General features: G+C 39.4%; 1 protein-coding gene across 1 annotated transcript in view; it reads left to right on the top strand.

Moving 5' to 3' along the window:
• Positions 1-17,893, top strand: part of LOC107039557 (agrin) — a 163,412-nt gene that overhangs the window by 127,617 nt on the left and 17,902 nt on the right. The window contains exons 5-9 of the mRNA XM_015259239.1: positions 3,213-3,440; positions 10,896-11,111; positions 11,960-12,201; positions 12,958-13,144; positions 15,733-15,830. Of these exons, the coding sequence (XP_015114725.1) occupies positions 3,213-3,440; positions 10,896-11,111; positions 11,960-12,201; positions 12,958-13,144; positions 15,733-15,830 (971 nt within the window). The remainder of the gene's footprint in view (positions 1-3,212; positions 3,441-10,895; positions 11,112-11,959; positions 12,202-12,957; positions 13,145-15,732; positions 15,831-17,893) is intronic.

Below are 17,893 nucleotides of genomic sequence, written 5' to 3'. Positions count from 1 at the left end.
TCTTCTCAAGTTTCTTGGTAATTATTGAATTACTGGGTTCAATGCGCCTGGGATTTTTTCATGCTTGGAGAAAAAAAGATATTCAATGAAGCGAAATCATCGAGTTACATTGAAATTAAAGTGCAATATGATCATCGGGACCACACAGTTTTCAGCTGAATTTTCCGTGAACTTCCGCATTGAAAATTCGAAAGTCTGAAGAGAACTCCAATAAAACTGCACGAAACATTTTACATTTAAAAAACATTTACATTACATTTATATATAAATATATTCTCGAATTGTTCAGTTTGCTGAGCCTCAGAAAAAGAATGACCCTGAACGTATCAAAGTGATTGAATTTCATTCTCGTTACGTAGAAACGAATTAGTATCAGTATCGTTCGTGGGGATTAGTAGATATGGAATTTCATATCCCAGAGTTTATCCGATTGAGTCAGTAATTTAGTTACGAACAAAGAGAATTTTGAAAGTTTGGGTGAATGCGGGAATTATTGGCGTTCGTCTAACAATTACGGAGAAATCGAGGAGCCACTGGTGGTTTATATTGAACAATGTACATTCTCAAAAGGCCGAAATCCTCCGGGGAGGGTTTGGGGGAATCCCCGCGGCTCCGCCCAACGGAAACGTTATACCGTAATTAATAATCCATTTTGACCCTTTTTGTCGACTAGACGCGTCCAACGCTGCCTCTCTCTCTCTCTTTCTCTCTCTCTCCCTCTCTCTCTATGGTGAGTTGCTTCTGCTTCCGGATAATTTATTACCTTCCACCAACTGCACCGCATTATACTGTAACCACTGGTGGATTTTTTTTTGTGAATTGAATTTTTGCCTGGGGGATTTATTTCTGATATTCTGGGATCTACAAACTGTCCGAAATTTTTTTTTTCGTTCTATGTGCGCAGAAAATTCGGTGCGTACACAGAGAGTGTTTTGTGTTTTTTTAAGGATATCTGAATTTTTTATGCGAAAAATGGATCAGACAATCGATTAAAAATGCGAGAACTTGCCTTCATCACACCGAAGTTAATATATTTGTGCTAATTAATTTGCAAAAATTAATTGGCATCTTTCTGTAGAAAGAAACTCTTTTTGTTGAAGAACAATTTAATTTCCCCGTCCTCCATCACCAAAACTCGCTCAATCATTCCCGAATTGTTCTCGCCCGCAAAAAATTGGAAGACATTTTAATTGAACCCTCTTCACAGCTTCACGCCAGACCGACAAAAAAGTCCTCAAATCTCGCTCTCCCGTGAAACATATTCTTGAGAAATATAAAAAACCGAGGCGGGAAGTTTCTCGTCACAGCGAGGGGATATCGTCGGGAAAAAACAGAACGAGGGAGACTGAGGGCTGTGAGAAATGGCTCTTGGAATATCATCTCCTGGATTTGTGATGTTAATGACTCATTTGAGACCATTTGTCCTCGCAAAAACTGAATATCTACATCAAAGAAACAAAAAAAATTTTTCTCGTTGGGTCAATAATTTATTTAAAATAAACAAGTGGACAATGGCATTTTTTTTGTAAATGAGTATAGTAATTGTTGCTAATAGATTAGCAATTTGCTTCCGAATGGGTTTTCTTCTTTACAATTCTTATTTCACTAACGGGGGGCGAAGCCCCCCAGGATTTTGGAGCGAAGCGAACAAGGGGCGAAGCCCCCTACTCGGAAATAATTACTTAAATGCACATAAATTCACTTCATTTAATGAATTTTATTTTATAAAAAAAAAGTATATCGAAATATTCACCCCAAATCGTTAACAGTGATTCGATGAACTAATCGCCAAATTAATGAATTTCACGATCAGGCAACCGATAAAAATGCTGCGGTCAGTCGAACACATTTATGACCGGTCTGTTGTAGTCAGGCATGTGGCTGAGTGGGCGGTTGGAGGGAAAGAATAATTAGTAGATGTCGAGTGTACCAAGAGAAAGTGCCAGGGGTCGGTCGAGGAACGACGGCGGAGGCAGAGGGGGAGGGGGATGGATGGCGGATACGTTGAGAAGGGGCAAGTGAGGCTAACCACCCTCGTGGGGACTCTAAAGCCAGTGGTAAGGTAGATTAGCGGTAGGACGTAACCATTAAGTGGCCCTTCACCCCACATAAGAGTCCAAGGGATTACACTTTGTTTCGGAAAACCGATTCTTGTGGATAGACATGTCGCAGAAAAACACGCTGTAACGGCTGAAAAGTCAATCCATCTTCATTTACATTTTTAAAATTATATCACAGTTTTTTCGTAATTGTTTTTTTTTTTAAATAGAGAGATTACGCTGTTGTAAGCGGGGTGAAATCGCAATATTTTTGCGAAATTAATTCTTTTGGGAATTTTGGGGAAGAATAAATCCCCAAAATTCCCAAGTTGAAAATCTCCCATATTTTTTCATTTTGATTGCAAATGGTCTAGAAGATTACAAAACGTGAAAAAATGATGTTTTTAGCGTCACGTCTGTGTGTACGTACGACAACTCGGGTTTTTGTGATTAATTTCTAGAAAATTCAACATAATAAAGTGAAATTTGTAAATTTAAATTAGAACTGAGAACTTGGAAACTTCTTTAAATGCCAGCAAACATCTCATTTCCAACCAAAAAAGTCTTATTTTAGGATATTTAATTTTACTAATTCCGGTGAATTCAATAATTCCACGAGTTCGAATTGATTTAATCCCCCAACATCTCGCATTTTCCCTGAACCCAGTAGTTCTCCAGATATTTGCAAAGCAAAGCCCCCGAAAATTCGGAATTATCTCCACTCACCACTTCTCCACTGGATTCACTCGCCCAACAATCCCCGAAACGCGCCCATTACTCCATTATCGTTAATTCACTTCTCGCATCAATGATCAGTCATAGAAAATTGAATTACCGAGTTTACGGGCTAATCGCAGGTGCCTTTGTCCATTCATCGTCGATTACTTCCGCCCCCGCGCTCAATCGAACGAATAACAGCGTCACCCCAGTATCAATGTCTCATCGGGAATTCCCGCTGAAAAAAGCCGCCCCCAATGGCGAAGAAGAATTGTCGAATGTGATGAATTTTCTGGTACAGTTACATCATGAAATTGGCCACGGTATTGCTGCCGATGATTTTGTGGAGCATCAACGGCTGCTGTACGCACCCAAAAGGTTGAATTAGCGGTTGAATAGCGCCTGAAAAATTCAAATGCAAATGTCCAATGATTTTTCCTCGTTTGTTTGTTCCAGAAATCAAGGACCCTTGTCACGGTGTTAATTGCACGCTCGGTACCGAGTGTGTGAAGAGTGCGGACGGCACGAAAGGCTCGTGCGAGTGCGTGAAGAGCTGCCCAAATGCTGATGAGCAGGATGCCGTTTGCGGAAGTGATGGCATTGATTACCCCAGTGTTTGTGCGTTGAATCAATTCGTTTGTGAGAAGGGGGTCAATGTCACGGTTGAGTTCAAAGGGAAATGCGGTGAGTTGATGCGCTGCTGCTACCGCAGCTGGAGATGTGACGCATTTTAAGTAGTTTGTTTAGAAAAAGTTGGATTTAATGAACATTGAACTTCAACCAAAGGAAAACTGATTTTAATTTGAGACTTGCGATATACAATTGAGAATTATGGAAGTCGCAAATTTATATTTGGGGGGAGGAATGGAATTCCCTGAAATTACAAGCATTTTCTACAAATCAGTAGCGAAGTGGTAAAACGCCTCAAGTCGACTGATCTCCCAGTTGAGTGTTTGAGGAATATTTCCGAATCTGAGGGAGATAGCGAAATTTTCGTAATTACAGTTGTTGTAGCTCTCAATCTACTCTACTAAAAAGATTGTAACAAGAATTTTGGTATCTCCCTTGAATTCCGAGATATTCAGTGAAAACTGGTCAATAGTCAAAATTGACTCGCACCGTTTTACCACTTCGCTATGGAAATAATTTATAAACAACCAATTTTTCACCTTGAAAATAATTTGATGACTGTAAATGGTTGAATTCACATTGTGCTTTGTACCAAACTATAAAATATGCTTGGATATCCCTTCCAAAACCTTATGATTAAAAAATCATTGAAATTAAAATTAAATTGAAATTTCTACGAAATTAATTAATTGAAGAAATATGAATAAAAAATAAATAAATAAAAAATAATTAATTAATTAATATTTCAAATTTTTGGGCAACAAGGAGATGAGAATTCCCGAACTTCCTGCAACTTCAATCAAAACATGAATATTCAGCGTAAATAAAAAGCTAATTGAGGTTTCAATACAAATTTTTATTTGAATAAAATCATTCCTTTTATTTATCAATTTCCTAGAGCGTCTACCGCTGCATTCCCGCCCCCGCAGAAGTCCAAGCACCCTTAGAAAACCCCCCGGCGATGGGCGGTAAAACTGAATAGTTTAAGGGACGTAGGGAATAGTTGAATGAGCGAAGGGAAAGATAGACGATAACACTGTGAAATCGGGCGCTATCGTTATATATAACGAAGAGCACCGGTATGAACCCTCCCATCGTTTGCGTTATAGGCGGACAATGATAAATCGTCAGTCGGTGGGGTAGTGTGAGGGCTGCACCCCGGGTTCACGATGAATGTGAGCCAGGTAGGTCCAGGGCAGGCATTGCAGGTGTTTCTCCGCAAGTCCCCGCTGCCGAAATCGATGCCGATGACGGAGAACTAAAATTCCCGCACACACGTGTGCCACAGGTCAGTTAACATCTAGACGATAGGGGCAGGGGGGGGAGGGGGGGGGGTTGGAAGCGAGCCGAAAACAGTCAGCCGTAACAGCGCGATATCCAAGATTTACAGTTACGTGAAATCCCGGGGAAACGGAGAAAATACCTCCTGCCATCTTTGTTATGGATTACGGGCATTTCACATTCTCCTCGTCTTCGGTCAGCGCATCATGTCGCGAGTGACACATTTCTGCTTCCTTTCGAGCTCTCGTGGCATTAGGTGAGGTTGAAGTGAGGTTTTTGCTTCCGAACGGAAGCTTTATAACTGTTTAAATTTAAGTTACGTATGTAACAAAGTTTTCTTCAATTATTCGGTAATGAATGGATGGAATTGATTTTTTTTACAAAAGTAGATGTTGTTGAGCCCTATCGATCGCCGTTAATTAAAATTTAATTCATCGATCAGTTTTTTCGATTTTCGATTTTTTGGTTTATTTGAAAATTTGCAAACTTTTGTATTTTTTGAAAATCAGAATTCCGGGGATATCTTTGAATATCATGCTTCAGATGAATTCAATCATCGCTTAAAATGATTTTTTTAATGGCATTAAGTCGAAGTTAAAAGATGATTACGATAGCTGTATTCGTTGATTTGATTTTTACGATGATTGTTGAAAATTTAGAATTTTTCATGAATTTCCCTGAAAGCGAGCTGTCTGATGGTTTCTTCAAATCTGATGTTTCAAATTCATTCAAGTATGTGAACTGAGGGGAGAGATAGAACCAAAATAGAAAACAATCCGTGCGAAACAATGAGTCCGAAAAAAATTTTCAGTTTAAAAATTCCCAAAGATCTCATATTTTTGCGTTTGTCTCTTGCATTCGTCACGCTTGCAATTATTGCCATCAAATGCAATATAGAAATTCTATTGTGATGGACATTCTCACTGGAACAAGAATCCAATGGAAACACAGTAGCTGTTTAATCGAGCGAGTAGTGAAGACAAATGTTTGATCAGCCAGACATACGAATGCGTTATTTACTTAGGATTAGCTAAGTTCCCCGAAAATGTGGGGATCACCCACTTCCCCTTCACAATGGCTCCTGTTTGCGGATCAAATATCCCCCAGATAATTGATATTAATCACTTAATAAATTTTCCAATCTCTAATTAACAATTGATTTCAATGAAGCGTGTTCAGTCTATTCTTCAATCAGCGAAAGAATAAATACGGAGCTATTTTTCTCATTTCCTCGGGGGCTTTCTGCCTCCCGCGATGGAAAAATTTTTAATTCAACACCGGCGAATGAATTTTCAACTGAAAAATCTGCTTTCTGATTGTCATACCATTTTTACCCTCTTTTATTATTTGTCATCAGCGAATGAACAAAGGGAAGTAATATCCGGGAATGGAACACTCCTCGGTGAACGGAAAAAATATATCACTGGGCACATCGGTCTCTTCGACAATGCCAGCCCTTTATCAATCGTCACCAGTTGTCTCTTCCATGAGCGAACACTCTCACGTTGAGATCAATAAGTTGGCGGGCATAAACGTTATATCTCTGGGAGACATAACAGCCCTTTTACATACCTTCGTTTTATATCTCGGACGGAAATTTAAGGGCCAACGTAAATGGAATTAACGTCAATTTCTCGTGACTCTTTGGAGACTTTTATGATGAATAAATCATGAGGTTGTAATTACATTCTTGTTCCGAGCTTCAGTTGCGGGAATAATCGAGGCGGTACTCCTTGATGAAATCATTCTAGAGGTGGGGAATTTTTGGGAGGAAATATATATATTTTTTTTAAAAGACGAGGAAAATCTATCAGGCGAATTATGATAGTATACATATAAATTTTTATTAATTTTTCCCTGACAAAGTTTGCGTGTGAAAAAACAAAAATTGAAAAACAGCGGGGATTCCCTCATTGTGCGACCACGTGAGGATCAAGAATACAGTATAAATATCAGAAAACTCAAAATTGAATACCAACGATTGAATTTCAACGATAGTATTCTGCAAATCGTTATACTGAGCCGAATACCGGGAAAAATGATGCGAAATATCGAAAAAGGGGAACGTCATTTCCAACCCCTCGAGGGATGCCTACAAAATGAAATAAAAAAAAGAAGGAAAAAAACGTAACGACCATTGGGAGGCTTGACAATGCACTGCGGAGAAAAACTGGGCAGAGAGGAAATATCGAACGACGTTGTTGAACGTTGACGAGGCAGGAAACGTACCGAATCTAACTTTTAAACGAGCAGCCCCGTGGGGACTGGGGGGTGCACTCACCTCCTCCAATGGTCATGAGATTAAGCGATTTCATGGGGCTCAGGATTATTACCGTTACAAAGCGTACAATGAGAGAAGTACCTTTTTTTCATTACGCGACAGTGTGCACTGACGATTTGGAAAACACATTACGCGGGATTTAAGGTTTTTTTTTTATTTTCTGGAATGAGGAGATTGGTTTTCGTAGGTTTTGTTTTGTTTATTCGAGAGGGAATTAGGATTTTGCTGTTTTGAAGTTTTGGGTGAATTTCCCGAATTTCGTAATTGAAAATTTTTAATTAATTGAAATTTCATGGAATTCTCAGGGAAATCAGAAATTTATGATGTTTTTCCCCAAAATCGAATTTAATTTAACTCTCCTGAAAATTACTAGTCAACAGTACAATTTGCATAGATTTTGAGCCCAGGAAATACTTTAATGTTAAAATTGGTTGAATAGTCAAGAATTAGTTTATAGATTTGTGCAATTCAGTATAAATTTACTAATGTGCCGAAATATTTAGAGAAAAAATTTGAGAAGAATTTTTTTTTAGTTTTTATAGGAGAAACTCTTGGAAATTCGGGGAAAAAAATATGTGACAGCCATCAAACTTACCGATTTTTGTCCCAATTACAATTAACTGTGAATAAAAATTGTATTTTATTTGATTAAAATTGTATTTCCATAAAAATTACAATCAAAAAAACATCTACATTGTTTGAATGAACGAAAGAATGGGAAAAAAATCCGAAGGAGCGGAAGAAAAATTCCCCGAAGCGGCGATAGAATTCATGCCCACAAAAAAAATAATTTTATCAACTCCACCCTGTCCCCGTCACTGAAATCAGTCATCGCCTGTAGATAAGTGTCACTCGTTTAAAATTCAGCTGCCATCACCCTCCCAAGGCAATTGTTTTCAGCATCTCCGCCCCACCCCCTCGAACCCCCTGCGGGCTTGCAACGTGAGGCGGTTGACGTTGCTCTCTAATCTTCAAAGTTACCTCCACCTCAAACTTTCCCCAGTTTTTTTTCCATTCTTACAATTTTTACTCATTTTTCTCTTCTCTCTCTCTCCCCCTCACACCCACTTCTTTGCATCGCCCTCGAGTAACTTCTAAGGGTGGAATAATAATCGAATGGAGGAGTGAGGATGCTATTGACAGCGGTTGAGGGTTATACGTGCGTTTAGGAGTCAGAATGGAATTGAATTAAAAGGACAGGCGTCACGCGAATCTCAATGAGTTTCAGGTTTTGACTCGCGACTTTGAGAATTAATGAGCTGTGGGTAACCATTTCCGGGGACTCTTGAAGTGATTGAATGATTTTATTAAAAAATTTGGAGTAGATCCCCGAGGGGCTGAAACGGAAGGCGAGTCTCATTGTTATCGACTCCTTCAAATAAACTTTTCCATTATAATACTGACGTTTTAAACTTCGATTTTTTGCTCCCGAAGGGAAGCATTGTAATCGTTCAAATTTCCCTCTTCTTTTTCGTGAGCGATACCCCAGCGAAAATTCAGGTGACGAATCTCAACAATTCACACGTCCGTGACAAAATAAAAATCTGACAACGTAATTCCCTCGCTAACATTCAATTTGAACCAAAAATAGCAGACTTGAAGATACTCGTGCTCACCCCGAGTGAACAGTCCCCTGGAAATACATTACACACTGAGCACATATAGCTTCCACGTTCAACAAAGCGTGATCCTCCTCTCTCCCCCATTCGTTCATCATTGATGCTGTCTTGCCAGTTTCCCCCGCGTATTTTCGTCGGTGAAAATTTTCGTTCATGCTGGTTTACATGAGCGTCAACCCAACCGAAAGTGGAACACGCTAGTGGAGAGACAGGTACAGTGTGAACATCCACTGGCAGGTATATATAAAATAACGGGGGAGAAAATAGTGTATATGGATGCACACATCAGTCTCCCATCGCATTGAGTTTCTCTCGCCTTCTTGAGTTTCCACGTTATCGTCTACACCAGACTGATCTCAACCACCTGAAGTCCCCCGTCCTTCTCCCAGCCGCAGCTAGACGAGAATCGATATGGGGGTGCATTCATTCTGAAGGCTTGAGAGTTGGGGCCGAATTATTCACAATTGTCTAGAGGATCATTATCAATAAACCTAAACGTTAATTACATTTTGCTAAACGTAATTTACGTCTCCGCGTTTCGTATAAAAAATTAACTATTTATTCTATGTTAATTAATTTTTTTTCAATTTTTGACGAAATTTATTGTAAGAAAAATACACAAAAAATAAATCTCTTACAGTAGACCATCGCCCGAGGGCCTTCAGCCAAGTTATTCTATGTTATTTTAGGATTTTTTTTATTAATGTTGCGCCATTATTTGGTTTTATTTTGCATTATGTCTATTGGTGTATTATTTTTAATTTTTAATTATATTTATTTCCTAAAAATTGTGGACATCACACACACATTAACAATTTATTTTCGATATACAAAATTTCAAAAAAAAATATTGTTTTTAATTGTTATTGAGGATGTTTTTTTAAACATCCTCAAAATAATTATATTATTCGTACGTTATCCTGAGAGATCTTGATTGTTAGCTCAAAGCATCGCTGCGTCGATACAAGTCTATCTCCCCTCAATCAACATTCATTCCCATTTTATTCAATGAAATTACTCATTCTTATCCTTGAATCCGGTCATTGCCGCATTTTCTCAAGAACATGTGATCCTAATCTTCCGTATATTCCCCCCCTCCATTCCGCGAACACCGCCGGCACCGCCAAAAAACAAAACCAAGATTGCACTTATCGCTTCAGGCGAAACGGAAAAATCATTGGCTACGAGGATGGAAGAGGGGTGAATTCCATTAGCCAGGCGATCGGCGGCCGAGGGAGTGTTTATCCGCTCCATTGGTCTGTAACTTAAGCTCAACCACCCCCTAGCCAAGAAAACAAGGCGCGTTTGCTTGTAGTGCTTCCAGCGGCGCGAGAAAAGCAACTTGCCTCGTCAGGAGAGAACTGAAACCCGAGATTCGGGCGAACGGGAAGCGGAATCCAAGTTCCTTCCTGCAAAACCCCCTCCCCCTCGCCGGCCCTCGATCGTAGACCGGGAGATTAATCTTGACGGAATATCCCCGGAACGGACTGACCGAATCTCAGCCGCAGCGCAGTGTGAGCTCTTACATTTCCGATTTCTTTATCGCTGTTGAGATTGCTTCACTCATTTGATATCAGTAAATTGGTAGGACTTGAGTAGAGGATCAATACTTTTTTTGCCTCGGAAAATGCAATTTTTAGACCTCGTCCGAACAAAATTTTTCTTCAATTGTTCGGTAATGAACGAATTTTAATTAAAATTGAATTCAGTAGCGAAGTGGTAAAACGGTTTGAGTCGATTTTGACTATTGGCCATTTTTCAGTGAATATCTCGGAATCTAAGGGAGATAGCAAAATTTTTAGCAAGACCTTTTTTGTAGCACTCGATTTTCTCTAGAAAAAAGGTTATTACGAAAATTTCGTTATCTCCTTTAGATTCGGAGATATTCTTCAAAAACTCAACTAAGAGACAAGTCGACTTAAACCGTTTTATCACTTCACTACTGAATTTATCGATTAGTTTTTTCAATTTTTGAATTTTTTCAAAAATCGCTTGTCCCACGATAACTAAAAGATATTCAGAATTAATTGAATAATGGCTTAAGTTCCTCCCGAAATTTGGGAATTAATCCCCCAGACAACAACGGCCCACCTCAGCTTTTCCCCTCATTTCCTCGTTTTTCCCAGCCGTTACGATCCGCACCCCCTCCCCGCGCAGACGACACGAGCGTCCGCCTATTAGTCTCATCCCCGCACGAGGATCAACAATAATGTCCTATTATCACAAAAAAAATCCCGCCATGTTTACCAGACGATGATACCACCCCGGGGGGACCATAACCGGCGAAAATGATTCCTAATTAAATGCCAAATTGACGTTTAATTCCAGATCCCTGTGGCAGTTTGGATTGCACTGAGCCAGAAGTGTGTCAACTGGATGAATCAAGACAGCCGGGTTGTCGCTGTGGGGAACAGTGCGGTCTTGAATTCTCGCCGGTTTGTGGTAGCAATGGTAGAACTTATTCCAACGAGTGCAGCCTCAGGCAGGAGGCGTGCAGGTCGAGATTACCACTCAGAAAAATTTACAATGGCGCATGTAGCTCAGGTTAGTTTTAAAATGAGGATTTCATTACAGTTGGTGGAAAGAGGTTTTTCGGGGGTTGTTCTGTTCCACTGGGAGGTTGAGTAAAATTGGATGTCGGTATTAATGTGGTGGAGTAATCTGGACTTGACGAATATGATTAAATTTTATTAGAGACTAGCGCCACCCCGTTGGCGCCCTTTCATTGTGCCCTTTTACCCATCCGATTCAATACTTCCTTTTTCAATTAATTGTTTGTAATCTTTCTCATTGCAAAAAGCAATACGACCGATGGGAATCATGTCAGTAGCGAAGTGGTTTAGTTGTTCAGGAATATTTCCGAAATTTCCTGAACATCCTTAATATTCTGGTAGAAGTGCCTGCCCACCCTGTTATCAATTTTTAATTCAATCGCTCTGTTGTTCCTCTCATCAATATATTTCCGTGCATAGAATATTGTCACCTCGTGTATTTGAATATTAATGTTATTCGTTCAAAGTGAAAAAATCGATCATCATTTTCACTGTATTGCATTCAGATTCTCAATCGCTCTTGATTGAAGATCCATCAAACCATCATCTTTGTTTACTCTTTCTCATTGGATCCATTAACGTTTTAGCACTCCATTCATTCACTCTTTCTATTCCCTATCCCATCCCTTGGAAAAATAAAAATTTAATCACATCACACCAACAGAATTATCTCCCCCATTCATTTTCATTCACTCCTTTAATTAAAAAATCCACAATTTTATCGAATCATTCCGGAATAATGCGGCACTGGAATAAAGTTTCTTTGAAATCTCCCTCTCACTGCCCTCCCCCCGACGAAATTAAAAATTTTATTCACCCCTTTCGTAATTTAATTAACAGGAACGAATCCCTGTGATGATGCACACTGCAGTGAATTCGAGGAGTGTGCAATCGATCGTTATGGCATTACTAAATGCGAATGTGGACCAGAATGTGAGCCTGTATTGGTGCCAGTCTGTGGCGCTGACGGTACAACGTACAAGTCACAATGTGAACTGAAGAGACAGGCGTGTCTGACGAAGAGTAACATCGAGGTCGCATACATCGGCAACTGCGGGTCTCGAGGACCTTGCACTGAGAAGGCAAGAGAATTATATTGATATATCTGGGCTCATATTGCACTCGGGAGTCGCACTCCAGACTAACCTAATCATCGGGTGGAAGCTAATTAGGTGCCTCCGTGAAATCAAAGAGGAATATCTGAATTAAAAGTGAACGCAGGAAAGAAACGGAATTCATCAAATTTTTCTGGATTTTTTACTTTGGGAATATCTCCGGAAGGAAGAGATTTAGCGGAGTTTGTCATAAAAACTTTTTTGTAGAGAATTCAATTTTCGATAAAAAAGATGGTGTGAGATTTTTACGTGGGACCAGTCGATCACGAGATATTCCCAAAATAATCAGAATAGCTAAACAATCAAAAAAAATATTCTGCAGGAAAATGCTTTTGTATTTATATTACTGCAGTACAACTAATCCATTCAATAAAAACTGATTGGACATTCTGCCATGAAATTAAAGAGTAATATCAAACCTTGCCAGCAGTCTCGAATAAAAGAAAAATGCTCAGAAATGAGAATGAAAAAAAATATCAAATCAACTTTCAGAATTTTCCTTTCTCCCTTTTTTACTGGCGGTTGGGAGTAATGAAGAGCCCAGTCACGCTCGATCCTGAGGGTTATAGAAATAGAACGTGACGTGGAAAATGTTCTCCCTCTGGATAGAGTATTTTTCTTACCTCCCCTATTCCTTTCAAATAATTTTTTCCCCCCCTATTTTTCGTGCATTTTTTTCTTCTCTTTTTTATTTGCGAGGAATGCCACTTGGATTACTTACAGATCTGTCAATGGGGAGCCATCTGCGCTGAGCAGGGAGATACTGCTACCTGCCAATGTCCCACATGCTCGGTTGAATTCAATCCAGTTTGCGGTGACGATGGTATCAGCTATGGGAATGAGTGCAAGCTCAGATTGGAGGCTTGTCAGCACCGGAGGGAGATCAAAGTTCTTTACCAGGGATTGTGCAGTGAGTAACGAATTACTTTTCCATTCTACGGGTTCAGAATTTCATATTGTACACTGAGAGCAAAATTTTCTGACATATAGACCATATTTACTTGAGAGAATTCAATTATTTTTAATCCACGGAGAGAAATGTTCAGTAAAAATTGCGGAACTCACAGTTCGCCTACCGATTACGGAATCGACTCAGAAAATTTAACTCTCTCGTAGTCGCACGTCTTCGCCGAACGTCGTTGGTAATAATTCAATTTCTAAAGAATGAAATCTTTGTTTAGATCAAGAAATCGTTTGCCTGTTCACGAAGTAGTTTGAAATTTTTCCATTTCGTTTTTTCATTTTTCACAAACAAGAGGAAAAAGATTGCTTTGTTCTCTCCATCTTGATGAAAAATCTAGTACAAAAATAGATTCACGTTCGTGAGTAAATTCTCACGTGAAATAAACACCTGTGAAATGCCTCGTTAGCGTTTGACCTCATACGTATGTGCATGAAATTTCAGAGTACACGTGTTCTGACTCCCCATGACCTACAGACCTTTCAGGTGGATGGAAACTGACTATCGCTGGTGGGTGGTTACATGGCGGGGGGATTTGCGTTGGCGATTGAGAGCGCTATTACGTAGATAATTGGTTTATTGAGCATGAGAAAATTTGAGAAGAAATTTAATTAACAATTCCAAAAAATTATGAGGGCTCTTGACCTATCGTCTTTATCGAAATTCTTAATTTGATCCGTTTTTGGCGTCAGGCATCGGATAATTGATGCATTACGCTCTCCCGTTTGATGTATCCTCTGAAAATTTTCAAGTATTTTAGCATTTTTTTCGTAGAAATAATTTGAGACAGTTTACCATTTCAGCAATTTTTTTTACTTGTTAAAATCCCTTTCATAATTTGAAGTCGAACATCAGAGGTTCTATTTGAGTCTCATTTTCACTCTTTAAACTTCGACTGAAGGTCCAAGGTTGAATCGTCAGCGATTTTCTTCAGCGAAAATCTTAAATTTCACGTAATTAAAACATTTTCATTACAATAAATATACGAATTCATTCATGATCAACCTAAATATTTTTTAAATGAATAATTCATTCATTTGAATAATTTATAATTGTTGATTATTATTTAAATAAGATATTGTTTGAATGAAAATTTCCAAATATAATAACCACAAGTCCGCACATATACATCGTTGATGCTGCAATGATCACGAGAATAATGACAAATGCGCAAATACGTAAAGCAAGAATCATAGTCGCAAGTTCCCATGAATTTTAATGACAACTTTTCACCATCTCCTCCACTTTGTTTTTCCGTTTTACTTCCTCCTTCATACCTCTCACTTTTACCATTCCGCCACACTCCCTTCACTTCTATATTCATTCAAAGCTGTAGAAGATAATTCTCCCTGGCTTAAGGAAGGGTTTTCCACGGTGGAGGAAGGGGATGCAGTTATGCAAATACCCGAGAATCTTTATTAATGCCATTCTGAATGTCATGTTCTGAGAAGTTTGACGGTAGAAATCATAAACTCGGGAGAATCGCCTTTCAGGGTGCATCAAGTTTTGTTGAATCGACATAAATAGAAGTTTAAATGGAAATGAAGGGAGTGAGAGTGAAATATGACGTTCATTTCTTTTTTCCATTACAGGCGATGCAAGAAAAATTACCTCAATCACTTCTTATATTATTTTAAGACTTTAAAGTGTCTGTTCACAATTTTCTATCGTGAAATTTTGCGAAGTATAATTTTACGAATATCTCGGAAATCGGTGAGTTTGAAAAAATATCAGAAAACATTTTGTATGGAAATTGTTGTTCTTCAGGAAAACGTCATCAAAATATTGCTTCGCACTCGTTTTTTCCTGTAACGAATCATTATTGAAACAATTGCATGATTATTTACCTAGAATCGTCGCATTTTCTCGTTGAATAAAAAAAAAGTGAAATATCGACTAGACGAGGAGAAAAATTCATGAAGATGATGAATACGAGGGGTGTGGTGAGGACTCATATTCAGGATTCATTGAAATCCAGTGGAAGATCTCTAGAGACAAGGGACTCGCCTCGCAAGATAGAACAAGAGAACGAAAATGTAGAGGGTGTTGGTTTGAACCTAGCAACACTACATTTTACTTGATATACGTGTAACACAATGAGTAGTGGTGATGTTGGGGTATAACGGCACCTGGGGGAGGGCTGGCTGGTGGGCCAATGGGGCTTGCATGCATATGCAGCATGCATGCCTCGGGGTAACAACTCATAGCACACGGTAGGTGGGCGCAAAGGCAGAGAGAGTCCCGACCATCGTGATATGCATGAAACCGCGTTTTAATCTACAGAGAGATTCACAAGACGAGAGCGAGCCAACAGATCGCGTGAAATATTTAACGTTGATTTTATTTTCACCACCGTAAATTTCATTGAATATTTATTCAACGCTTCAGTGAATTATCGTTATCTTTTTCGGGGGAAGAACACGGGGATTCGGGATTAACTGAACTTCATCGGAGATATAACTGGATGAAACTACTGTTGCGAGTTTTTTTTTCAACTTTCAAGAAAACCCCTAAGAACGTCATTTTTATCTTTCCAGATGGCTGCGAGAGCAAACAATGCGACAACTACGGTAAATGCGAGAGCGACAGTACTGGCGAAGCAAAATGCGTGTGTCCAACTAACTGCCGAGAGTCGGTGAGTCTCGTTTTTGGAATAACAATACCTCGTTACCATAAATTGCATCGGATCCCCCTGGATGAATTGTACTGTTGTACCTAGTGCTCATGGCTCTTTCCCCTGGAATAATCCACCTTTGTTCGCAAATGTATGTAGCCCAGAGTAGTCTCTACGTGCGTCACATCCACCGGGGGTGACTCCTCCAGGTACCGGTGTTGCCCTGGGTTGAACTGAAAGAGAGGAAAAAAAAGCGGAGAGAGAGAGAGGAAAAATTTAGAATGAAAAAAATGAGGGGAAAAAGTTACTTCCCCTTTGAGTCGCAACTTCAAAGCATTCGCCACACTGGGGCATAGTGCTTCTTGTCAAACAATGTAAATTACGTGGAGGGTGCATGAAGAGCATTCCATCTCTGCGTATATAACTACCGTGTGGTGAATCACGGACAAACATGTTCTCGTAAATGTTTTATGTTTTCGTTACGGTATATGGGGCGCATAATATTATATTTATTTTGTGATATCTCAACTTTACGTTATTTTTGTTTGACATGCTTAACATGAAAACCCGAATTTTCTTGAATTTTGAAGATGAATGAGAAATTCAGTGAACGTCTTCACTTGAAATTGATTCAAAGTCTACTCGCTGTGACTACAATTTCAAGAAATTTCCAACAGTGTAAGGATATTCAAGTACTTTGACAATTTTTTTCAGTGGAATACTTTTCTACTTTTGTAGTTGGACATCACATCGCAAAAACTATGTGCTAGAAAATTTTACAAAAAATTTTATTATTCCTCGCATTTCATTATTTATCAACTCCTAAACTGTGTAGTACAGCTTGTTAAAATTTTTTTCCCTCGCTGGGGAATATTATAAACATTGTCTATGAAAAACATGGGGACAGTCGCAAGGAAAATCTGTTTTCTAGGGATAAGAAATAAGAATTGGGTAAATGCTGTTTTCATTTTCTCAAAATTTTACTCTTTAAAAAAATCAATTTTCTAAAAGAAAATTGAAAGTCTTTATCTCTTCAATTCGATCTATCTCTCCATCATCTTCCCCAATCTTTATGAATCTCGTTCATCACCAATTTCAACTCTTCCCCCTGCATTACCGATAAAAATCGCCGAGGAAGTCGTTTAAACCACTGAACCTCGAAAAAAAATGTATAACTAGAGTCATAAAATGGTTTTCGGTGGAGGTTGTAATGTCAATGAGCACGAGAGAGTGGTTCTGGATAGAAAGATGGCTGGAGGGCTGAGCCAGCCACCCAGTGCTTATTGGGTGGAACCGAACATAGTCGGGTAACCCCGACGAGGCCACAAAAATTGCCCTCATCCCCCATTATCAGTCAGACTGAGGCATCCTTATCGGTAATCGCCTCGCGTAGACTCGATCGAGTGGATTCATCGTTTCTTCTGCTACGCCGTACCAGCATCCTGAACGTTGAATCCTGGAAAACGAGCGCGATGACGTAGAGACGAGCGCAGGGAGTGTAATAAGTCGTTGAAGGACTATTTAAAATATGGGGGACATTCACGGGGAATAAAATTGGTGAAAAGTTACCAAACAAGTCGTGTAAGCGTAGAGCGAAATCCATTTCTAGGTCTTTTTCGCCCGATCTCCTTTTTTCCTTTTTCCCTTTTTACTGGCCGAAACACTTCTTCCTCCATTCACTAAAATTCTCTGAAATTTTGCTTTTTCCCAAAAAATTCTCCGAATTCTTGAAAAAATTCTCTTTTCACTCCGAAAGGTCTCAAGTCCCCAAGCAGCTAATTACACTTAAACCCAGTATTTGCTACCAGAATTAAACGAACCTATCCCCCCCCCGCACTGCCTATACCCCTATTTTCCCTCGCACAAGCGTTACCACCGGCCATTCCCAACCGCGGCCATGCCATAATAACTATTATTCCCTTGCACCCGACCACCACAAACACCACAACGGTCTCGAATCCCAATTAGAACTAATGAAGCCTCTGCACGTATGCATTCAAACGAACGGCTAGAAGGCCCCGTTCTCCACTGCGCTCCACTTAGTTACATATTGTTTCAATAACAACACCCTCGTACCCCCCCCC

This window comes from Diachasma alloeum, unplaced genomic scaffold (genome assembly GCF_001412515.2).
Source record: "Diachasma alloeum isolate Michigan unplaced genomic scaffold, Dall2.0 Dall_scaffold_00301, whole genome shotgun sequence".
Lineage (NCBI taxonomy): Eukaryota > Metazoa > Arthropoda > Insecta > Hymenoptera > Braconidae > Diachasma > Diachasma alloeum.
This window is presented reverse-complemented; position numbering and strand designations above follow the sequence as displayed.